Genomic DNA, 26193 nt, shown 5'->3' with positions numbered 1-26193 from the left:
GGATCCGAAGATTGACAGGACTCCAAGCGCATACTTTTTAATGTTTACATAAATGTCGGGGATAGCATTCCATGTTTCGAACACAAGTTTGTCCGGTTTACGGAGGTTTTCAATATCACTCCATTTGTGATTCTGAGCAAGAACGGCCTTCTGACGGGCAACATCTTCAAGACCTGCTGTCAAGCGTCTAAACTTGGACACCCATATGTCTTTGTCGGCTATTTTGGCCAGTTCCATCTCAAGATCAGGTTTACTCACACCTGCCAATGCAGTCGTATTCAGTAGAGATGAATCGATGCTTGGGGGAGTGACCGGGAAGGATAATGTGTTTTTTTCCTCTCTGAACTCACAGAAGCGTTTCCCAAACGATATTTGCATTGCAATGATTGCAGAATGTAAATACTCCGAACTTATCATGTCGTGACCTTGTTTGAACTCTCTCAAATTGGGGAAGTGAGACAAAGTGCCTTTCTGTCAATCTCTGGCAAGCACTGTCAACTTGCGCTCGAATGCCAAAACTCCTCCAACATGTGTAGGGCTGTACGTCCTTTCCCCTGAAGAGCTGTGGTCAGCGTGTTCAGGTGCGCTGTCATGTCTACCATGAAGTGTAGCTTTTCCAGCCCTTTGCTGCCCAGGAAAGTTTTCACTTCTTCCAGACACGCGACAAAGCGTTTCAGCACCTCCCCTCTGGACAGCCACCGGACTTTGTTGTGCAGCAGGAGATCAGAATATGCGCTTTCCAGCTCGTCCAGTAACAAACGGAATTGACGGTGATTTAAACTTTTTGCCATTATTTTATTGACAATCTGAATGACAACATCCATTACTTCTGTGCATTCTGGAGGAAATGTTTGAGCGCACAGTGCCTCTTGGTGCAAGATGCAGTGAAAAATCAGCAGCTTTCTGTCCAGCGACTTCTGCAGTAAAGCCACAATTCCCTTGTGCGTTCCCGTCATATTCGGTGCCCCATCAGTAGCTACTGACACCAGATGGGTGGTCTTTATTCCTTTGGTTCTTAAACAATTCAAGACAGCCTCACAGATGTCCTCCCCCCGTGTTTGGTCTTTTAGAGGTATCAACTCAATCAGTTCTTCCTGTGGCCCGGCAGAGTTTACATACCGGCAGAACAACGCTATTTGTTCAATATCACCTTTGTCTTTAGACTCGTCACAGGCAATCGAGTAGGCCACAGCTGAATTGATGTCTTTAATTTGCTGTCTTGTGATGTCTTCTGCCATTTTTATGGTTCTGTCTTTGACAGTCTTTGCAGAGAGGGGCATATCCCTGATTTTCTGCACAATTTCACTCTTGTTTTTAAAGTCCGTGAATAGATGTTCTGAAATCTTAATGAAAGATTCTGTTATATATTCACCATCTGTAAACTGCTTCCCATGCCTGACTATTTCCTGAGCGGCAATATAACTAGCGTATGTCGTTGGTTTTCCGGACTTCATCCATTGCTTGAAATGATTTTTGCTCAGATCAACCTTCCGCATCAGTTCTGAAACGGCTTTTTTACTCTCATCTCCATCCGGATATTTTTGAGCAAAGGCTGCGTGTTTATTCTAGAAATGCTTTGCAACATTTGACTTTTTGTTGTTTGCTAGTTTCTCATTGCATATTAAGCATACCGGTAAACCAGTCTCGTCAACAGTGAAAGCAAATGAATCTGTCCACGTATCATTAAACGTTCTGTTTTCTTTAGTCACTTTTCTTTTTTTAGAATTCTCCATAGTTGGCCTACCTTGGATCGAAAAATTAAAGAAATCGCGCACTGACGGGTGTCAGGTATTGGCAGTGGTGACGTATATTAATAGCGATAAAAACACGTTGTAGCGGTGTGCTCACGCAGTCAGTAAACTGCAGTCGAATAACTTTATTCGAACTAAACAGCCTTGCTTTTAAGCCTCCCTCAACCTGGCCCCCATGGGCGCGGATGCTGCAAAAGACCAATTATTTCCCAAAGCAACAGGGAGCCGCAGTACAGAGGTAAAAGAGCCGCATGTGGCTACGGAGCCGCGGGTTGCCGACCCCCGGCCTAGCAAGTCATGCAGCTGTATCAAGTTACTACCGAGAACAAGCAGACCATTCAACTTCCCAATTGTGGTGTGGCTGCAACAGTCCATGTCTCCCTACCCTTTGTTCTCAGGGCAGCTGGGGATGGGCAGGAATCGTTGGGCTTTTCTATGATGCTCTTAGGTAAGATAGACCTCATGAATGCCTTTTAGTTGTCTTTGAGGGTCTCACTATGACTTAGCCATATGATCATTTACAATATTCAAAGCATTTGAGTGGGGGTAAGCCTGCTTTTCATTTCAATTTTAAAGCAAATAATTACTCAATAATCAGACTATTTTATGCAAAATGATGTAAATTAATATGTATTTAGTTCACAGCGAACTTTAATTGCTAGAATAATTCAGTTTTATAAGCACAAAGGCTGGATTGCGTAAAACCATGGATTAGGCCTTTCAGCCTTTTCTGTCTGCTCTCCTATTCAATCATGCCTGATTTTGTCCCCATCAATCCCATTTTCCTGCCTTTCCCCAGTAACCCGTAACCCTGTTACCAATAGAGAAACTTTTAATCTCTGCTTTAAAAACACCCAATGACTTGACCTCTACAGCCCCCAGTGGTAACAAATTCCACAGATTCCTCTTCATTCCTGAATGAAGAAATTCATCTTCATCGCACTCTTTATTCTGAGTGTCCGCTTTGCATCCTAGACTGTCCACCTAAAGGAAATACCACTCCACATTCACTCTATACAGGTGTGTTCTCCATTCTATTCACTCACATACACACACTATATACGGTATACACTCCGTGGCCACTTTATTAGGTATCCTGTACTTAATGAAGTGGCCACTGAGTGTATGTTTATTGTCTTCTACTGCTGTAGCCTGTCCTTTTCACGTTTCGATGTGTTGTGTGTTCAGAGATGCTCTTCTGCACACCACTGTTGCGACATGTGGTTATTTGAGTTACCGTCACTTTCCTGTCAGCTTGAACCTGTCTAGATATTCTCCTCTGACCTCTCTCATGAACTGTTGCTCACTGGACCCTTTTTGTTTTACATACCATTCTCTGCAAACTCTAGAGACTGTTGTGCGTGAAAATCCCAGGAGATCAGCCATTTCTGAGATACTCAAACCACCCTGCCTGGCTCCAACAATCGTTCTACAATCAAAGTCATTTCGTCTCCATTCTGATGTTTGTTCTGAACAAAAACTGAACCTCTTGACCATGTCTGCATGCTCCTATGCAGTTAGTTGCTGCCACATACTTACATTAACAACGGAAGAATTAATGGACAAGTAAAACTATGTGTCAGATTTGGATAAAAATATCACCAGGATGCATTTTATTTATTAAATATTAAAATCCTAACTTCATAAAATGTAGCTTCTGGCCTTCAATATGATGATAAAACATTCTGGTTTTCTTACTTTAAAAGTTTCTACTTTTTTTTAGTGCTTTGATACTGACTCTGAAATTAGCAGCAGGATTTGGGTTAATACTTATTGCATGATTCTTGCTGTGTTGAGACATTAGACTGCTCAGGTGATTTTTCTGTCCTCTTTGGCTGTATGGTTTGAAGGAATAAAAGTAATGATGGCAATGAAACTGAATTATTTCTGTAGTTATGAAGCCATTATTTACTTTAAGATACAGCCAGGTAACAGGCCCTTCTGGCTCAACAAGCTCGTGCTATCCGGTTACACCCATGTGACCAATCAACTTACTAACTTGTATGTCTTTAGAATGTGCGAGGAAACTAGAGCAGTGAATCATAAGCATTAGAGAGTCTGCAGACGCTGGAAATCCAAAGAGAAACACTCTGGTTCTGTCAGCTGCGTAAGACAATCTCCGGCCCCGCCGAATGTGGGAGATTGAGGCACGAGCCCCCCCCCCCCTCAAAAAACCCCAGTTTGTGTGGATGCTGCCAGATTCGTTACCCTGTTAAATAAGTACCACAAAATAACAGACAATTAAAATATATAGTGTTAAAATTCTTAATTTGACTAAGGCTTGGTAAAAAAAGAGTGAAAAAAAGAAAAGGGCCGGTTTTAATGAAACGGCCTAATGTGCACAAGTTGGAGCTCACGGTTTCCCCGTTGCTGATCCTCCTTCGTCGGGCTTCACCTTGGGCTTCATCGAATCATGGCTCTGCTCTGGCTCGAGTCCTACGACCTCTTCTGTCCAGCGTCTTACCCCTTCACCTCCCCTCAAACAAAAGCCCCAAGCCCAACCTTAGTGTCCCTCACCAGAGAAACCTCCACTTAATCAGGCCATCCTGAGTGGGTGGCACACAATTCTCCTCTCTTTTATCTTCAACAGTAACCCAAACAAGCAGCTGTTACGTACCTCGTAACTGGGTCACTTACCAGCAAAGATAGAGAAGTCCGTTGAAGTCTGATGGTACTGTTTTTAACAGTATTTGTTGATAAAAATACACAAAAATAATATCAATGCAAACATACAGATAATATACGTCGTCAATACTAAATCTAAAAGCGCGGGTATAATAATAATCATTAAGAAATAGCTCTATCGTTGTCTAGGGGATAATGTATTGTCCGATGGAAATATAAAAGTCACTCAAGTTCATTCAAGCTGCAACTTTTTGGTTGGAGAGAAAGACGGAGGTTTAACTTGCCCATTCCTTTTATGATGACGATCATTTGAGAGTCGTTGGGGGCTGATTTCCCCTTTGTGGTTAGCTAAAGCCGTGCTTCCATGGTAAAGGCCCCACCAATTCCGAGGCAAATGGAAAGGGACGCACGTGGGCTTTTCCACCGGCTTTCGCTATTACGCTGTTACAGGAGTTCTAGCATTTCTTCTGGTGCGTCTGAAGGGGCTGTTCCCCAGACCCTCTTTTATCCTGACTCACAGGGTCTCAGATGTCAATCAGGTTGGGATGATGCAATCCCTGCACCAACCCCCCTCGATTCACATTGCCTCGGTTCACATGAATCGTACACTATTCAATACACAATTCCGTCTCCAAGAGACAATAGCCGTTATCAATGGTTCCGCCTTTCAGAGGCCAGGACACATTTCAAACTCTTTGTGGATTCTGCATGTCTTTCTCTCATTTCCTGGGTCTCCTGACCTGACTTAATAGTGATCTTGCGATTCTCAAAAAGGAGGGGGCCACGGGCGTAACACAGCTTGCAGCAGCATAACAGTAAAAAGCGTAAACCAGGGCATTACACACCAAATGTTGGAGGAACTCAGCAAGTCAGGCAGCATCAATGGAAATGCATAAGCAGTTGATGCTTCGAGCCGAGACCCTTCTTCAGGACTGGAAAGGAAGGGGGAAGATGCCTTAATAAAAAGAAGGGGGGAGGGGAAAGAGGCTAGCTGGAAGGTGATAGGTGAAGCCAGATGGGTGGAAAAGATCAAGGGCTGGAGAAGAAAGAATCAGATTGGAGAGGAGAGTGGACAATAAGAGAAAGGAAAAGAGGATGGGATCCAGGGGGAAGTAATAGGCAGATAAGAAGAACTGAAAGGTCAGGGTCAGGGATAGAGGAAGGAGGGAAGTGAAATTGGAAGGAGAAATCGATATTTTTACCATCAGGTTGGAGGGTACCCAGATGGACTATGGGGTGTTGCTGCTCTACCCTGAGGGTGGCCTCATATTTGGCAGAAGAGGAGGCCATGCATCGACATGTCGGAATGGGAATGGAAATTAAAATATTTGGTCTCAAGAAGGTCCCACTTGTGGCAGATGGTGCAGAGGTACTTGATGAAGCAGTCCCCCAATTTATGATGGGCCTGGACACGGAACCATAGGGAGAACGTACAAACTCCTTACAAACATTGGTGGATTTGAACCTGGTTGACTAACCACTACACTACACTACAGTGCTGCCCCTCTTCCTTATTGCCTCAAACAGGGTGCAATGTGACTTCGACTTCTGGACGTAGAAGTAGAAGACCTGGGTATAAATTAAAATAATCACTTTCCCATATACTTCCAGACTGTGTAATAATATCAAACAGCCAATGAAAGATACAAGCCCCAATGGGTTCATCCAAAAAATACGTAATAAGACCAACCTTCCACCCCTCCTTAACCTTCACAATTATGTTGGCTGTCCTTCAGAGGTCTATCTGTGCAGAAAATTGAAAATAAAACCTGAGAGTAATACTTGTTAATATCATGTTCTTAGGCATTATAACCAGGTGTGTTGGTGCCAGAAAAGTATTGATTGATTTCACCAAAGGAGACACTCAGATTACACCAACTCAGTTTGTAATCCAGATTGGAGGAGCTGCACCTTGCCCTGCATTAAAGGTAAGGAAAATAAAATATTGAGATCGACTCATTATTTTTAAGGAACTTTGAATTAGTGATGTTGGCTGTGAAATAATTTAGTTTTTATTAAATCCTCAAATGCTGATGGATAAAATTCGAGGATCGCCTTACTGCATGTTCTTCCAGAGCGTGCACAATCAATAAAAGTTTTTATGGTGAGTTAATTACTTCCTGGGAAATTTTGGTAAAACCTTAAAGGGTTGCAGCAGCACTTACACACTAGAGCTGGGATTTTTAGGGATGAAAGATCTAGGGATTTTTAAGGGATCAGGAGATTTCCATGATGTAATCAAGGATCTGCTTTATTTGCCAGATACATTTACATGTATTAGGAATTTGATGTGGTGTGTTGGTGCAACATGCAACAAGAACAAAGTTCAGTGATAAGAATTATATAAATATAAACTTAGCGATTCAAGAATGGAAAATGTGCATAAATATCAGCACACATTCACAATGAGAACAGCATTATAAGACTATAAGATATAGGAGCAGAATTAGGCCATTCAACCCATTGAATCTGCTCCACCATTCCATCATGGCTGATCCCAGATCCCACTCAACCCCATACACCTGCCTTCTCACCATATCCTTTGATGCCCTGACTGATCAGGAAACAAGCAACTTCTGCCATAAATATACGCATGGACTTGGCCTCCACTGCAGTTTGTGGGAGAGCGTTCCACAGATTCACTACTCCCTGGCTAAAAGAATTCCTCCTTACCTCAGTTCTAAAAGGTTGCCCCTTAATTTTGAGGCCGTGCCCTCTAGTTCTGGATACCCCCACCATAGGAAACATCGTCCCCAAATCAACCCAATCTAGTCCTTTCAACATTCGGTAGGTTTCAATGACAGCCCCTGCATTCTTCTAAATTCCAGAGAGTACAGGCTTAAAGCTGCCAAACACACTCATATATTAAGCCCTTCATTCCTGGAATCATCCTTATGAACCTCCTCTGGACACTCTCCAGTGACAACACATCCTTCCTGAGATATGCGACCCAAAACTGTTGATGATACTTCTAGTGCAGCTTGACTAGTATCTTATAAAGGCTCAGCATTATCTCATTGTTTTTATATTCTATTCCCCCTGAAATAAATGCCAACATTGCACTTGCCTTCTTTACTACAGAGTCAACCTGTAAATTAACCTTCTGGGAGTTTTGCATGAGGATTCCTAAGTCCCTCTGCACCTCTGAAGTTTGAACCTTTTCACCATTTAGATAATAGTCCACACTATTGTTCCTTTTACCAAAATGCATTATCGTACACTTCCCTATACTGTATTCCATCTGCCACTTATTGGTCCCGCTGCAATCGCATTGCTTCCTCAGTACTACCTACTCCTCCACCTATCTTCTTATCATACGTGGACTCTTTTATTCACACTCGCTGTCTCTTGTCTGTCAGCCATTCCTCTATCTATGCCAGTATTTTCCCTGTAACACCATAGGATTTTATCTTGTTAAGCAGCCTCATGTGTGGTACCTTATCAAACCCCTTCTGAAAATCTGAGTAAATGACACCCACTGCCTCTCCTTTGTCCACTCTGCTTGTTACTTCCTCGAATAACTTTAACAGATTTATCAGACAAGATTTTCCTTGACAGAAGCCATGCTGACTTTGACTTATTTTATCATTAGTCACCAAGTACCTTGGAACCTCTTACTTAATAATGGATTCCAACACTTTTCCAAGCACTGAGGTCAGACTAATTGGCCTATAATTTCTTTTCTTCTGCCTTCCTCCCTTCTTAAAGAATGGAGTGACATTTGCAAACTTCCATTCCTCCGGGACTATGCCAGAATCAAGTGATCCTTGAAAGATCATGACCAATGCATCTGTTATGTCTTAAGAAACCTCTCTCAGGACTCTTGGTTATAATCCACCTGGCCCAGGTGACTTATCCACCTTAAAACCTTTGAGTTTGCCTAGCACTTTTTCCTTTGTAATAGCAATAGCACTCACTCCTGCTCCCTAACACTCACAGACCCCTGGCACACTGCTAGTGTCTTCTTCAGTGAAGACAGATGCAAAGTACCCATTAAGTTCATCTACCATTTGTTTGTCCCCTTTACTACCTCACCAGCATCATTTTCCTGTGGTCCAGTATCAATTCTCACCTCCCTTTTTCTCTTTACATAACTGAGAAAACTTTTGGTATCCTGCTTTATGTTATTGGCTAGTGCCTTCATGTTTGATCTTTTCCCTTCTTACAGCATTTTTAGTAGCCCTTTGATGGATTTTAAAAGCTTCCCAATCATCCAACTTCCCACTCACTTTTGCCCTTTCCTTGGCTTTTATGCAGTCCTTAACTTTCATTGACAGCCACAGTTGCCTACCCCTGCCATTTGCGAACTTCTTCCTCTGCAGGACATATCTATCTTGTGCCTTGTGAACCAGTTCCAAAACTTCAGCCATCTCTGCTCTGCCGTCATCCCCGCTGGTATCCTTCTCCAATCCACCTGGGCAAGCTCTTCTCTCACGCCTCTGTAATTCCCCTTAATCCTTTGCAATACTAATACATGAGACTTCACCCTCTCAAATTGCAGTATGAATTCAATAATATTATGATCACTGCCTCCTAAGGGTTCCTTTGTGTTAAGCTCCCTAATAAGATCTGGATAATTACACAACACCCAGTCCAGAATAGCCTTTCCCTGGGTAAGCTCAAGCTCAAGCTGCTCTTAAAAGCCATCTCTTAGGCATTCAACAAATTCCCTCTCTTGCGATCTGACACCAACCTGATTTTCCCAATCCCCTTGCATATTGAAATCCCCCATTACAATTGTTTCATTACCCTTATTACATGCCTTTTCCAGATCTCTTTGCAATCCTAAACCCACATCTTGGCTACTAGTTGGAAGCCCATACATGATTCCCATAATATTTTTTTTACCTTTGCAATTTCTTAACTCCACACACAAAAATTAATTCTCTGACAATATGTCATCTCTTTCTAAAGATGTACTGTAATTCCATCTCTTACCAACAGAGGCACACCACTGCCTCTCCCTTCCTGCCTGTCCTTTCAATACAAAGTATATCCTTTGATGTTAAGCTCCCAACTATGGTCTTCTTTTAGCCACAACTCAGTAATGCCCACAACGTCATACCAACCAATCTTTAATTGTGCCACAGTTTTGTTCTCCTTATTCTGAATGCTACACATATTTAAATACAGCACCTTCAGTCAGGCATTCTTCACCCTTTTGAATTTTGCCTCTGTGGTACAAATTAACTCTTTGCTCTGTCTGCAGTTGTACCCAATCATTGGCTTGTCCTTCCATACATTCATGTTACATCCATAATCTGCTTGTAAACCTTCTGCCTCATCCTCAGTTCAATCATACTGGTTCCCATCCCCCTGCCGTATTAGTTTAAGCCACTCCCAACAGTGGCTTACAGACAGACAGACATACTTTATTGATCCCGAGGGAAATTGGGTTTCGTTACAGTCACACCAACCAAGAATAGTGTAGAAATATAGCACTATAAAACCAATAATAATAATAATAATAATAATAATAATAATAATAATAATAATAATAATTAAATTAAGACAAGTGGAAATAAGTCCAGGACCAGCCTATTGACTCAGGGTGTTTGACCCTCTGAGGAAGGAGTTGTAAAGTTCTGTAGAAAAGAAATTCCCAATATCTACTGTACTTAGGGCCAATACATCACAGCCCTACATTTCAACAGTGACCACAATTCAATAGAGCGACAGACAGACAGACAGACAGACATACTTTATTGATCCCGAGGGAAATTGGGTTTCATTACAGTCACACCAACCAAGAATAGTGTAGAAATATAGCAATATAAAACCATAAATAATTAAATAATAATAAGTAAAATTATTCCAAGTGGAAGTAAGTCCAGGACCAGCCTATTGGCTCAGGGTGTCTGACACTCCGAGGGAGGAGTTGTAAAGTTTGATGGCCACAGGCAGGAATGACTTCCTATGACGCTCAGTGTTGCATCTCGGTGGAATGAGTCTCTGGCTGAATGTACTCCTGTGCCTAACCAGTACATTATGGAGTGGATGGGAGACATTGTCCAAGATGGCTTCACCATCAGAGAGTCCAGTTCCACCCCTACAACATCACTGGCCTTACAAATTAGTTTGTTGATTCTGTTGGTGTCTGCTACCCTCAGCCTGCTGCCCCAGCACACAACAGCAAACATGATAGCACTGGCCACCACAGACTCGTAGAACATCCTCAGCATCATCCAGCAGATGTTAAAGGACCTCAGACTCCTCAGGAAATAGAGACGGCTCTGACCCTTCTTGTAGACAGCCTCAATGTTCTTTGACCAGTCCAGTTTATTGTCAATTCGTATCCCCAGGTATTTGTAATCCTCCACCACATTTACATGGTGATGGCTAATCATGGCTAATCAAATCTGTTTCATTAGTTAACACCCAATCCAGAATAGCTAATCCCCTAGTGGGCTCAACTAAAATGTTTACACTGCAGGGACTGAGATAATAGATGGGAGGTGGTTAACTAGAATGTCTGATTAGATTAACTGCCTGTGGGGAGAATCTTTTAAGATGGCATGATATTTTTTTGGTTTAACAGTCCTTTCCGGAAGGGAGCTGTTGGAAGAGCTAGTTTGCTGGGTGGGTGAGTCTGCAAGGATTTTTCTTGCCTGACTCTTTGTCAAGTCTAGCGGTCGTGGTAGACTGCATGTAGTACCACCTTTGTATACAATATGTAAAGGAGGTATGGAGCAGAAGATTTCTCCTGTTTACACCACAATACTACCCACACAGTGTATTAGAGATGATGAACTGCACAAGATAGCAATCCTGGTCTGGATCTCACTTCTGCTTGTGTTATCTCTGGCTGCTTCTGACCTGGTAAGAATGCAGGGTTAAATGATGCATTCTGTTTCACATTTACTTTGCCATTGATAGCTTTAAAGTCATGAACTTTGTATAAAACTTTGGTAAGGCTACACTGGGATCATTGCTTTTCGTTCTGGCTACCCCATTATAGAGAGCGTGTAGAGGCTTTGGAGGGAGCATATTTTAATTGCCTTCTGTTGGTTTTTTGAAGTTTCCCAATTCTCTAACTTCCCAATAATTTTTGCTCTTTGATATGCCCTCTTTTGCTCTTATGTTGTTTTTGACTTCCCTTGTCAGACACAGTTGCATCATCCTGTCTTTAGAATACTTCTTATTTAGGATGGTTCTATTCTGTGCCTTCTGAATTGCTCTCAGAAACTCCAGCCATTGCTGCTCTGCCATCATCCCTGCTAGTGTCCCCTTCCAATCAACTTTGGCCAACTCCTCTCTCATGCCTCTGTAATTCCATTTACTCCTCTGAATATTGAAATTACTTTGAATTTTGAACTTGGATACATCTGACTTTAGCTACTTGTTCTCAAATTGCAGGGTGAGTTCTATCATTATGATCACTGCCTCCGAAGGGTTAATTTGCCTTAAGCTCGCTAATCAAATCTGGTTCATTAGTCAACACTCAATCAAGAATAGCTAATCTCCTAGTGGGCTCAACTAAAATCTGCTTTAAAAAGCCATCTCGTACGCATTCTGTAAATTCTTCCTCTTGGAATCCAGCACCAACCTCATCTTCCCAATCTATCCACATATTGGAATCCCCCATGACTATTGTAACATTACCCTTTTGACTTCCCCTCTCTATCTCCCATTGTAATTTGTAGCCCACATCTTTGCGATTGTTCAGAGGTATATGCCTAACTGCCATTAGGGTCTTTTTACCCTTGTAGTTCCTGAACTCTACCTATAAGGTTTCTACATCTTCCAGTTCTATGTTACCTCATTATAAGGATTTGATTTCATTTTTTCACAAACAGAGCCGCATCACCCCTTCTGCCCACCTGCCTGTCCTTTCAGTACAATGTGTATCCTTGGCTCTCAACTGTAATGTTCTTTCAGCCACAACTCAGTAATGCCCACAATGTCATACCTGACAATCTCTAACTGCGTTACAGGATCATCTATCTTATTCCATATAATGCATGCATTCGAGTATAGCACCTTCAGTCCTGTATCCATCACCCTTTTTAATTTTGTCCCCCTTTTACACTGAAGCACATCCCACTGACTGCAATTTTCCCCATCATCTGCCTGTCCCTTTTGACAGTCACACTACATACTTGCTCTGCTTGTAAACGAACAGCCCTATCACTTCGGTTTCCATCCCCCTGCCAAGTTAGTTTAAACCCTCTCCAATAGCTCTAGAAACCTTGACTGCAAGGATATTGTTCCCCCACGAGTTTAGGTGTAACGTGTCCCTTTTATGCAGGTCATACTTTCCCTGGTACAGATCTCAATAATCCAGAAATCTGAAACCCTACCCCCTGCACCAGTTTCTCAGCCGCACATTCATCTGCCAGATCATCTTGTTCTTACCCTTACTGGCATGTGGCACAGGCAGCAATACAGTGATTGCTACCCTGGAGATCCTGCTTTTCAGCTTACTAACTAGCTCCCTAAATTCTTTCTTCAGGACCTCCTCCCTTTTCCTGCCCATGTCATTGGTACCGTATGTACCAAGCCGTCCGGCTGTTTGCCCTTCCTCTTTAGAAGGTCATGACCCGATCTGAAACATCTCTGACCCTGACACCTGATAGGCAACACACCATTTGGGTGTCTCTATTCGATAGGCTGGAGGTCTTCCAGAATTCCCATCTCTCACACAAAGAACACCACACAGGCCCTGGAGCCATTCTCATTGCTCTAACCACACACTAATAATGAAGAAATGGAGACTCAAGAAGAATTTCACCAGATACTTACCTCACCCAGGTCTTTTCTCACTGAAGCCTGATGAGCCTAGGCCTCCCCTCTCTAACCTTGGTCCACTCACACAATTGCCACTCCAAAAAATAGCCATTCCACTTTTCCCTGCATTATTTTTATTTGTGACTATCGAATTACGACTGTGCTGCTAAAATAAAGCCGAAATTCCGCAAAAGCTCTTTTGCAAAATCTCTTTCACCCAAGCATCACTGCCGATTCGACTGCTACGTGTGTAACTGCATCATGCATGTTGCTCATCTACCTGAATATTAGGTCCTGCAGTTTGTAGTGCAACGGAATTGCTTTCAGACTCCAAGGTAGCCTATGGGAAGAGTCACTGGTACGGTGGACTCTTCTGTATGTTAAACATGCAGTGCACTCAGATTCTGCTGTGTATTCCCTTTTGGCAGAATTATGAAATGGACACCTGTCTGACACATGCGAGAGCTTCCAAGTGACTGACAAAGCTGCTAAGCCTTGTAGCAGCTGGGAGAGATTCAAAGATTCAGACTGCCGACAGCCGCGGGCATTGCCATTCCGATAGAGACAGTTCCTCAGCGATCAACTCCTGACAGTTAACTGCCTCTCAGATTCAGTTATGCAAACATTGCCTTCATTAGCAGCTTTCAATTACATGGTACTTCTCTCATTTGATATTGCAGCCAAATCTTAGTTGTGTATTCACTTTCTGTCATGTAAGAAGTATTGAGAAACATAGTGAGAAAGAATCTTTTCAGTCAGATCAGCTGGGTATCTGAATTCAGTTAATTAAGTAAATCTGGGCTGAATAAGCTGATGTCAGTCCATGGCCTCCTCTACTGCCACAATGGGACTACTCTCAGATGGAGGAGCAACTCCTGATATTCTGTCTAGATAGCCTCCAACCTGATAACACACGCATCGATTTCTTAAACTTCAGACAATTTCTTCCTCTCCCCCATCTTTCTCTCTTTTTCCATTTCCCAATCTGGCTTCTCCCTTAACCCTGCTCACCACCTCCCTCTAGATACTCTCCTCCTTCCCCTTTTCCCATGGTTCATTTTTCTCTCCTCTGATTCCTATTTCTTCAGCCTTTTACCTTTCCCACCTATCACCTTCCAACTTCTTACTTCAACTCACTCCCCCACCCACCTATCACTTTCCAGCTTCTTACTTCAACTCACTCCCCCACCCACCTATCACTTCCCAACTTCTTACTTCAATTCACTCCCCCACCCACCTATCACTTCCCAACTTCTTACTTCAACTCACTCCCCCACCCACCTATCACTTTCCAGCTTCTTACTTCAACTCACTCCCCCACCCACCTATCACTTCCCAGCTTCTTACTTCAACTCACTCCCCCACCCACCTATCACTTTCCAACTTTTTACTTCAACTCACTCCCCCACCCACCTATTAACTTCCAGCTTGTCTTCCTTCCCCTCCCATCACCTTTTTATTCAGGCTTCCTCCCCCTTCCTTTCCACTCCTGATGAAGGGTCTCGGCTCGAAACATTGAAACTTAATCCTTCCCAAAGATGCTTCCTGAACTGCTGATTCTCCAACATTTTGTGCATGTTGCTCTGAACTTCCAGTACCTCTTGTGTTTTCGAAAAGCTCATGGAGACCATAAACCACTCGGATGTTGCAAGAATTCATATGCCCCATTAATAACCGTGGAGCAGAGAATCTGCTATCCTTATGCAAACCAAAACCAGAGAAGACTGGAAGCAGGAATGGGGAGTGATATCAGGTCCAACACCCACGAGTGGAACTGGAGACGTGAGAACACGCTCATTAAGTTGCAGAGAGGCAGGGTAAGGCTAGAGAGTCCAGAGGGATGCCTGTGATAATGTATAGACTAGATTTATAGTATATAGCACATTTCAGCATAAAACAGGCCCTTCAGCCCACAAAGTTATGCTGTCCTTTTAACCTAGCTCTCAGAGATGGAAAATAATAAATGGCTGGTAGAAGCAATTCAAAGATTGCTGGGGGTCAGTGAGGTTTTTACAACATTGAGGTAATTTAGTTGGCAAATCCATAAAAGAACAAAAAAAATAATGAATATACACTGTTGTAAAGTTGCTGGGACTCCTCTCAGCACTCTCAGATGCTTCAAAGGCATATCCCATAATATCATCAAACTGTAATTCACCACGTATGTACAAGTAGAGCTTTTAGTTAACGTGGTTGGCTACCACTTGCCTATTTCAGTTAAATAGTTAGTTAAGCCTATCACCTGTTCTGAGGCATAAACCACCGACTGCAGCTTGCTAGAGTTCTCTGTCCTGGGCCACTCTTTCAGGTAGTCCTCAGGTGTAGCCCATGTTGATATTGCTTGACTAATCTATTGGAGTTTTTCGAGGATGTAACCAGGAAGTTAGACAAGGGAGATCCAGTGGATGTAGTGTACCTCGATTTTCAGAAGGCATTTGATAAGGTCCCACACAGGAGATTGGTGGGTAAAATCAGAGCTCATGGCATTGGGGGGAAGATATTGACATGGATAGAAAACTGGTTGGCAGATAGAAAGCAAAGGGTAATGGTGAATGGGTGTTTCTCGGAATGGCAGGTGGTGACTAGTGGGGTGCCACAGGGCTCGGTATTGGGACCACAGCTGTTTACGATTTACATAAACGATTTAGATGAAGGCATTGAGAATAACATCAGCAAGTTTGCTGATGATACTAAGCTGGGTGGCAGTGTGACATGTGATGAGGATGTTAGGAGAATTCAGGGTGACTTGGATAGGCTGGGTGAGTGGGCAGATACTTGGCAGATGGCGTTTAATGTGAATAAGTTTGAGGTTATCCACTTTGGGAGTAAGAACAGGAAGGCAGATTATTATCTGAACGGTGTAGAGTTAGGTAAGGGAGAAATACAAAGAGATCTCGGAGTCCTTGAAGTCAGTCACTGAAGGTGAATGAGCAAGTGCAGCAGGCAGTGAAGAAGGCTAATGGAATGTTGGCCTTTATTACAAAGGGAATTGAGTACAAGAGCAAGGAAATCCTCTTGCATTTTTACAGAGCTCTGGTGAGACCACACCTGGAGTATTGTGTATAGTTTTGGTCTCCAGGGTTAAGGAAGGACATCCTGGCTGTAGAGGAAGTGCAGCGTAGATTCACAAGGTTAATTCCTGGGATGTCTGGACTGTCTTACGCAGAGAGGTTAGAGAGATTGGGCTTGTACACGCTGGAATTAAGGAGGTTGAGAGGGGATCTGATTGCAACATATAAGATTATTAAGGGATTGGACAAGATAGAGGCAGGAAATATGTTCCAGATGCTGAGAGAGTCCAGTACCAGAGGGCATGGTTTGAGAATAAGGGGTAGGTCATTTAGGACAGAGTTAAGGAAAAACTTTTTCTCCCAGAGAGTTGTGGGGGTCTGGAATGCACTGCTTCGGAAGGCAGTGGAGGCCAATTCTCTGGATGCTTTCAAGAAGGAGCTAGATAGGTATCTTACGGATAGGGGAATCAAGGGATATGGGGACAAGGCAGGAACCGGGTATTGACAGTAGATGATCAGCCATGATCTCAGAATGGCGGTGCAGGCTCGAACGGCCGAATGTTCTACTTCTGCACCTATTGTCTAATGTCCTTCAGGCAAAGATCCTTCCTCTCCCAGTGACTGAGTCTTTAGAGCTTCTGTTGCCAATTCTGTACCTCTTGGGTTTTTATGGGGTGGGGTAATTAGCCCCATGTCCAATCCTCTCCTTTCGCAGCCGGGCTTGGGACAATCCATAGCAGAGTTTTGCCTATTTCAGGGGGAATATGTATTAGCCTTGCTGATGGTGGTCAAATCCCATGAATGGAAAATAAAATAAAATCTAGTTTAGTCCCACTGGATTGGAGCTTTTGGGGAGCATTTGGTTGTTTGGATTCAATTTGAGACAGGATTTTTCTATTTTTTTGATTTTATTGATTTACTTTTGTTAACTAATTTTTGCTTCTTAACTAAATTGTTGTTCACAGGACTCTTCAGAATTTTAAACAGTATTGGCTGTAAAAGGAAGGAATAATGTATCCCGATGAAAGATCAATAAAGAGGACATTGTTATCGTGTTTCCTGTTACCTTGTCATCATCCTATATCCGTCCATATTAAGATCTAATGTTAAGCTGATTGTTACTTTCGATGTGTTTGCAGGTTGGAGACTTTGTTTTGGTTCATAGCAATGTGCAACCAGAAAATGATTGTTATAAACCTGGTGTGGTCATAGCAACCCCAAACAAATGCAGGGCTGATGATAAATTTTATACGGTTTTGAAATACAACAACAAAAGGGTGAGTAGTTGTTTAGTTATGATTTGTAATGCCAGAAAGTAATCGAAAGAAAAACAAAGGAGCCAGGATACTTGCCTACTTGGTTCTCTTTTCCTTAGTGAGTCACTTGTATGGATATGGCATGGTGGCATAATGAAATATGCCACCTATATACAGCACTGTACAAAAGTCTTAGGCACATAGAGCTATATATATATATATATATAATTATATATTACTTTTGCATAGTACTATATGTATTGTATGTATTTTGTATGTATGTATGTATATGTATTTTATGTATTGTACTGAACTGATTCTGCAAAAATAATTCATGACACATATGAATGATGTGAATGATGATAAACTTGTTTCTGATGTGGGTCTCTATTGTGGACTGAGTGTGGGAAGGGGGCAGGGAGAGGGGAATCATGGTTGGGAAAAGGGAAAGGGAAAGGGAGAGGGGAGGGAGCAGGAAGCACCAGAGAGACATTCTGTAATGGTCAATAAACCAATTGTTTGGAATCAAATGACCTTGCCTGGTGTCTCAGGACTGAGTACGTCTGCACCCGTGCCCACCCCTGACTCTCCTGCGTCTGCCACCTGTCCCATACCCCTTCTGCAGTACTCAACCCTTGCCACCCCCAATATTCTTTGCTCCTGCCAGATTTACAAACTGGCTCTCTGCTCCACTTTGACAAATGCAGTCTTGTATTTGCTATAGTGTATATATGTGCCTCAGACTTTTGCACAGTACATATAACCCATAATGAATAATGTAAACAAATAAAAGAATGCTTAGTCAAACAATATTTACAATATCACTCAAATATTACTGAAATATTGAATGCACTGCGGTTGTCTTTCTAGGCAACACACACAAAGTGTTGGAGGAACTCAGCAGGTCAGGCAGTGTCTATGGAGTGTAGTAAATAGCAGGTGTTTTGGGCTGAGTCCCTTCATCAGGGCTGGAAAGGAAAGGGAAAGAAATCAAAAGTTTCTTGTCTGGTTTCTTTCCCTTTCCTTCCTTTCCAGATCTGATGAAGAGTCTTGACCTGAAACATTGACGGTTTATTCCTCTCCACAGATGCTGCATGACCTGCTAGGATCCTCTAGCACTTTGTGTGTGTGGTTCAAGATTTCCAGCATCAGCAGAATCTCTGGAGTTTATGTTTTCTATTTAAATTGCTTCCCTCCCTCATAACTTCACACCAGCCAATCTCTTACAAAATATGGGGTATGAGCTAATTTGTACTGTTGTGCTTTTGGGTGCTTTTAATTAAGAACTAAAGCAGAATCAGAATCAGGTTTAATATCACCGGCATATTAATGGAGGCAGCAGTACCTAATAATAGAGAAAAAAACTGAAATACATTAAGTATGTACATATTAAATAGTTAAATAAGTAATAACAAAGAATAAAAAATTTTAAAAGTAGTGAGGTTGTGTTCATGGGTTCAATGTCCATTCAGAATTCAGATGGCAGAGGGGGAAAAGCTGTTCCTGAATCTTTAAGTGTGTGCCTTCAGGCTTCTGTACCTCCTTCCTGGTTGTAACAATGAGAAGAGAGCATGTCCTGGGTGGTGTGAGTCCTTAATGATGGACTCAACCTTTTGACACTGCTCCTTGAAGATATCCTGGATACTACAGATGGTAGTACCCACAATGGAGCCCCCATATCAGTAAGTAAATGATTTAAAAACAGCAAAGGTTTGATGTGCACACTCCTTCCTTTGGTATGAACTTTATCTCCTTTCTGGCTATAGTCTCAGGTGACATAAGCTCTGTGTAATGTTTGATTCCATGCTGACCTTTGATTCGCCTTCACACGTTGCCGATTCTAATTTTGTTTAGACCAATTGATGCCTGTCCACCACATCCCCTAATTTTAAGAAATTCAAGTATCCATCTAACTAAAATCATACATCATGTTAAAATAATGCGAAGACGTTTAACAACACAAGAGATTCTTCAGTTACCGAAAACCGAGAGCAACCTACACAAAATGCTGGAGGAACTCAGCAAGTTAGGCAGCATCCATGAAGAGGAGGCAAGAAGGTAATAGGTGCAACCAGGTGTGTGGGGGAGGCGGTGGGGGTGAAGTAAGGTGGAAGAGGTAAAGGGTTGGAGAAGAAGGAATCTGGCAGGAGAGGAGAGTGGACCATAGGAGAAAGGCATTCAATCAACTTTCCAACTGGAATAAAAACATAATCTCAATATCTTACAAGACTGCTTACTTCAAAGTGTAGCATTTTAAACAACTGTCACTTTGACTATTGTTCAGTTAGGGCTTGATGAGCTGTGCAGACAGATTCTTGGTGGATGGGTTGGAGAATCTTCTGTGATAACTCATCGCCCATGAAGTGGGTGGAGACAGAAATAAGTACTTTGTCCGTATATCAAAGAGAAAACTTCAAAAATATGAATTTGCAGGGATAGATACAAAAGCCATCAAGCTAAAAATAGAGTCTCACAATGGAGCAGGCAATAATAAAACTAAGCACCAGGAATGTAGAATGTGTTGTAGGGATCTGATAATGACTATAAAGAAATATGAATATCACTGGAGAGGGAAATTACTTTTTGAAAGCCTGCAGGAAGTTATAAGGATATTTAAAAATAAGTGAAGACCATTTGGGACTGACTACATGAAGCTAGATAAATCAAGTGAGAGATGATGGAGAGGGAATACAATACACAACAGTTTCTATATGTTTTAGAGGAACTTAGGATGTGTTGAAGAAGGAGATTACCAAGAAGCTGTTGATGATAACATTGGAAAAGCTCTGCCTATAATTTTTCATTGTTGCTTCAACAAAAACAGCAAGCTAATGGATTAAGCAAGTAACCCATATTTTGTTTAAATATAGAGAGAAAGATAAACTGTTCAACTATAAACCAATTTGTATGATATCTGCATCAAGCATTAAGACATTAATTAAAATTTGTATGTTAGAAATATAATGCTTTGACAATGGACAATCAATACATTTGAAAGAGACTTTTGAAATAATAACTAATACAATAAAGGAACATAATGTGATTACTTAAGAGCTATTAAATAAAGTATCTGTCAAAATTCACTCTTCAGGACAGGATGCGGGAGTAGCCAAGAGGGTCTCGCTGCGGTGGGGCCTGAGTCTGAGTGCAGGGGAAGACCCAGTGCTTGGAAAATTTAAAAATCAGGCCAGGTGAACTGAAAAGGCAGGATGTTGGGACCGGAGGAGAGGGTTGAGCTGGTTCACTCCGTGACATTTTACTCCGCTCTCCTCAATGCTAAGGCTGAGGCCATGGGACTGCTCCGGCTGCCACATGCTACCTGCCTGAGAGCTTCGCAGCAGCTTGCCCTGCTCTCTGGTGAACTGAAATAGCGGGGCAAGTTGCTGCTCCAGCTGCTCTGGGATTTGGGTCTATGGATTCAATTTGGTTTGGAATGCTGTTGCTTGCCTTTAGTGTTTGCATGATTTGCATTCTTTTCCTCTTTCTCTACACATCTTTTTTTTAAGTGGGTTCTTTCAGGCTTCTTGTTTTGTGGCTGCCTGTAAGCAGACAAATCTCAAGGTTGTATAATCTATACATACTTTGATAATAAATATACTTTGAATCCTTTGAGAATACAGAACCTTAACATCTATTAATCTGAGGAAAGGAGGAGGTTTAGTAAATTTGCATATTTGTGAGTTGGAATTCTTACTGGTCACCTAATTGCTCTTGATAAATTGGTGAGGCGTTGCCTTCCTGCACCTCTCCAATTCATGTGGGATAGGGAGTGAGCTTCAGGAAGAAAAATGGAAAATGTTAGAAACAGTCAGCCGGTCAGGCAGCATCTGTGAGAAGGGAAACATCTGAAATAAAAAGGTTTCAGTAATGGCATCTCAATGTATTACACCACTAGCCACATGACAGTATTAATATGGGCTGGATTTTTGTCTTCATCAGCTCAGTGATAACTTGAAGAAAAATAATATTTATACAATCTATCATTCTTTCTTAAACATACACTGTAATATTACCAACGCATGGAATTTTCTAAGAAATGATATCTACACATAGTAGAATTATTTGAATTCTATGTCACCAGTTATGGTTGTAGAAGAAAACCTGCTACCTGGTTTGAAGTGAACTATGGTGATTAAAAGGCTTAACATTTTTTTTTGAAGGGACTGGGATTATTTTGCACTTAGAATGGTGGAAAGAACAGAAAATGTTCTGACATAGATGGGTATAGTCTCTTGATAGATGTTGCTTCATGACAAGTGAATTTATTTTTCTATTTCTAACTTTAAAATAAATTTCCAGAAAATTAAATTGGTTGCTGTTGGATAAATTGTATTTATGTTTTGGAGTCTATTGCAGTGTTTATGTCTGTGATAATAATCGTGAGCTAAAGAAGCTTTTTGTTACCAAAGCACGATCTTGGTTCGATCATACATCATAATAATGTAAAATAGGGATTTAGCATCATCAGTAGAACATTTTTGCATTAAAGTTTAAAATTAGATCACTCAAGCAGATAGGGATTAAATAAAATAAATCATGGTTGGAGCTGACTGCACAGGTTAACTCCAATATGAGCTGAAGCCTTAATAACATTAAAACTAACAGCTTTGATCTCATGGGTTGCAAATGTATTCCATCCATGTTAAGATCTGTATTTATCTCTTCACTTCAGATTCAGTTAGCAAAAATATATGTGCATTTTTCTTGGTCCCCATTGGTACTAATTTGACTTAGCTTGGTATAGAGAATATTATATTCCTGCAAAGTAATAAATTGCTCATCTTCTTACTCCATTGCTGTTTATTTTAGGAGACTTGTTAGGGAAATTGACTTCTTTGCATTTCTGAGAAATGTTAACAGTGATGCAGTCAAACGTCTGTATTGGACTGCAAGTTTCACATTAGAACTTGCAGAGGTTAGTGTGACATTTTTACAGCTCAGGGCATCCCGGCTCCCAGGGTTCGATTCCAGCACCATTCTGTAAGGAGTATGTCTTCCCCGTGGAATGCGTGGATTTTTCTGAGCATGCAGGGGATGTGCTGGATACGTTGGTTGGTCATTGTAAATTGTTGTGTGACTAGGTTAGGGTTAAATCGGGGTTGTCAGGAGTTGCTGAGGCAGCTAGGCTCAAAGGGCCAGAATGGCTTACTTTGTGCCGTGTTGCTAAATAAATAAAAAAAAAATCATCATCGAAGGCTGGAACTTGGATCTCATTACATCTCCAGTTTGCACATATTGAATGCATCCAAGAGTCCAATCTGATGGTGATGCTTATTTCCTGCTGAAGATGCATTTAGCTTCCATATTATTCCGCACATAAGTACATATGACTAGTGACCATTAGGAACAAATTATGCTATTCAGCCCAACAAGTCTGCTCTGCCATTTCATCATGGCTGATTTATTTTCCCTCTCAACCCCATTCTTCTGGCTTTTCCCTCTAACCTTTGACACCCTTACGAATCAATAACCTATCAACCTCCACTTTAAATATGCCAAATGACTTGGCCTCCATAGCTGTCCTTGGTAATAAATCCCACAGATTCACCATCCTCTGGCTAAAGAAATTCCTCCCCATCTCTGTTCTAAAGGGCCACCTTAAAGGCTGTGCCCTCTAGTTCTAGATTCTCCCACTATAGGAAACACCCTTTCTACATCCACTCTTTCTAAGCCTTTCAAATTCGATAGGTTTTAATGAGATTTCCCTCTCCATCTTCTAAACAGTAAATACAGGCACAGAGCTATCAAATTCTCCTTATACTTTAATTTGCAATATACATCCATTTGCAAGACAAGTCTGCAGCACAATAGCACAGCAGTTAGTGCCACCTCCATACTTCTTCAGCATCCTGGGTTTGCTACAGCTGTCAGGTACTGTCTGTGTGGAGTTTGCATGTCATTTTTGTGACCATGTGCGTTTCCTCCCTCATCCCAAAGACTAGGCTGAACTGCTGCTGTAAATTCCCCATTAGAGTAGGTGGATGGCAAAGATGAATTATGAAAGAATAGACGGGATGAATGTGACAGAGAGAGAGAATATGCGACAAGGAAATAAGAGGGAGAATTGTTCTGTTGGGAACTGACATAGGCTAAAACACCTCCTCTTGTAATAATTGAATTAAGAGTTGTGTGTATGGTAGGGAGAGAGAGGATAAACAATAATTCTGAAAATAATTTATAATGCAATTACATTTTTGATAGAAGCATTGAGAGTGTGATGTCTACCTGTCCAAAGATACATTACTGCGGTGGTTCCCAACCTTCTCTATGCCCCACACCCCTAGGAAATGTTTGATTAATGTTTGCACCCCCTACAAAAGTAATATCACATTTGAAGATGAAGAAGTCTAATTTCTAATTTTTGAACCACAAATTGAACCGCATACAATACTGCGGGTGAAAAAATTGAACTTAAAAAAAATAAGCTTTTAATTCAGTGCATAAAATGCAAATATAAATTGAGCAATTAGATTCTAATTTATTCAGAAAAAATTGTAAACAGTAAAATCAATCCCAATTGTGAACATAAAATTCAATGACTTCTTTGCTCCTGCTTCTCATTCATGATTTTGTAAAAACGTGGAACTTTCTTGCTGACTGCGATCCGCAGGTCTGCCTGTGGATTCAGGCGATTCCTAGATTTTGTCTTGATTGACAAAAGAGAACCGAATCCAGATTCACACAAGTATGTTGTTGCAAATGGAATGAGGACATGGAATGCTTTTCCACCAAGACTTGGGAGCATATCCAATGCTGCACATCAAAACTCCTCCAAAGTCTTGCTTTCAAATTGCATTTCAAGAGCTTGATTTGTCTGCAATCAATAAGATCTTCCTTCTGCTCTTCATCATCTGACATTTTCTCCAAATTGTAGGAATATGGATTCATGATCCATTCTTCTGAAATCTTCAGGTCTCCAGCAGCAAAATATCCATCAAACGATTCTGACAACATTTCCAAATGAGCCACAATTTCTTCACACACAGTAGGAGTTATGGATCCAGCATCATCAACCATCTCTTCTAGTGCAGGAAAATTTGAGAGACTGCCTCTTTCCATCCATCGACGCCGAAGACGTAACTTTTCTTTGAAGGCATTCAACTTTTCACAAGCCTTCAATATGTTTATCCCTTTTCCTTGAAGAGAAACACTTAGGTCAATCATACGAGTGAAAATGTCAGCTAAGTAAGCCAGCATTTGGGCGAATTCCTGTGATTCCATTGCCCCAACCAGATCACATTCACGCTCCTCCAGAAAAACTTTGATTTCTTCCCGCAGTTCAAAGAAGCAGATTAAAGCTTGTCCTCATGACAACCAATGGACTTCTGTGTGGAAAAGTAAAACTGAATGCTCACTTCCCAGATCCTCACAAAATGATTTGAAGATGCGATGGTTCAAAGCACATCCCCAATCCAGTTGATGTTCTTCACACAAGTATCAAGGACTTTCTTCAGATTTGGAGGCAATGTTTTTGATGCCAAAGCATGCCGATGAAGAAAACAATGGGTAACTTGCAAGTCTGGAATCTCCTTTTTCATCAATGCAGAAAAGCCAGATTTATTTCCAAGCATTGCAGGTGCCCTGTCAGTGCACACAGAACCAATGACTTTGATATCTAAATCATGTTTGACAAAGAAGTCTTTCACCAGCTGCATCACATCCTTTGCAGTTATGTTTGTTTTCAGATCTTTACAAAACAAGAAATCTTCCTTCACAGCACCATTATTGACATACCTCACTAATGTGATGAGTTGACTACAACTGGAGACATCAGTTGACTCATCCAACCGCATAGAGATTTTACGAGGACTAGCTCTGACACCTGAGATGACTTGATCCAAAATATCTTCACTCAAATCACTGATTCGTTGTGAAGGACATTATTTGATAGGGGCACCTGTTCAAATTTTTTTCTTGCTTCTTTGCCCAGGATAATTGTTGCCATTTGAGTACATATGGCTTGATGAGATCTTCCGCAATTGTACGGGGCTTCTTGGATTTGGCCACTTTATATGCCACTTGGTATGAAGCAAGAAGTAGTGCTTTTTCAACAGAAACAAAACTTAATTTTGGAAGAGTTCTTTGTGAATCAAAACGAGCTGTTTTGATTTTCAATGATCCAACATCATGTTCTTCAACATCAGCTCCACCATGCTTGTTCTTGAAGTGCTCTTGAAGCTTGGATGGCTTCAGATTTGAGTTGGAAAACACAACTCTACAAAGAATGCACTGGGGTTTTTGCAATCCATCATTTCCTGTTGTGCAAGTGAAACCAAAGCACACACAGTCATCATTCCATTTCCTTCTTTTTAACATGATGAAGGGTTAATGAAGGGTTAAGGGTAAAGAGAAAAATATGAGCTAATATAAGAAAAACTATCTGACTAAGTCAGGGATGACCACTTTACTCAACCAGACACACCTATAGCAAAGTATTGCGAGAAATACGCTTTTGAATATTATATTATGATGTTATCTGCGGTTACACCAAGATAAATCATCAGGTGGAAATGCTACAGGGATGCAACGTGACTTACTAGGCTTCCCTCTACTGAATTTACACACCTATTTCCGATGATTACCAGAGATATGAACTCCCATCACACGATTCAAAGTCCTCGGTGCTAACCATGATACCTCCTCAACCAACACAATTCGAAATTATCAATAATTCAAGAAAAAAACCTTTTAAGAGAAAAATAACCTTTGAAATTCAAAAACTTCTTTAATGCATTGAGACAAATACGAATGAATGACTTCAGCTGCTTTTTATCAAAATGCGGCTTTTAAAACATTATAATTGAAAAATTTACCTACTGTCTG

At 41.4% G+C, this 26193-nt stretch overlaps 1 protein-coding gene across 9 annotated transcripts in view; it reads left to right on the top strand.

The window, feature by feature from the left end:
• The window catches only part of LOC132391104 (von Willebrand factor A domain-containing protein 3B-like), a 174185-nt gene that overhangs the window by 127796 nt on the left and 20196 nt on the right, over nt 1–26193 (top strand). For 8 of the 9 annotated variants that reach the window (XM_059963860.1, XM_059963861.1, XM_059963859.1 and 5 more), the window contains 2 exons: nt 6180–6304; nt 17254–17391. In XM_059963860.1, the coding sequence (XP_059819843.1) occupies nt 6180–6304; nt 17254–17391 (263 nt within the window). Of the gene's footprint in view, nt 1–6179; nt 6305–17253; nt 17392–19224; nt 19429–26193 lie in introns of all 9 variants that reach the window. The other variant, XR_009511088.1, reaches the window with a different exon arrangement.

Source organism: Hypanus sabinus, chromosome 3 (genome assembly GCF_030144855.1).
Source record: "Hypanus sabinus isolate sHypSab1 chromosome 3, sHypSab1.hap1, whole genome shotgun sequence".
Lineage (NCBI taxonomy): Eukaryota > Metazoa > Chordata > Chondrichthyes > Myliobatiformes > Dasyatidae > Hypanus > Hypanus sabinus.
The sequence above is the reverse complement of the archived record's forward strand: the minus strand, read 5'-3'. Positions and strand labels throughout refer to the sequence as shown.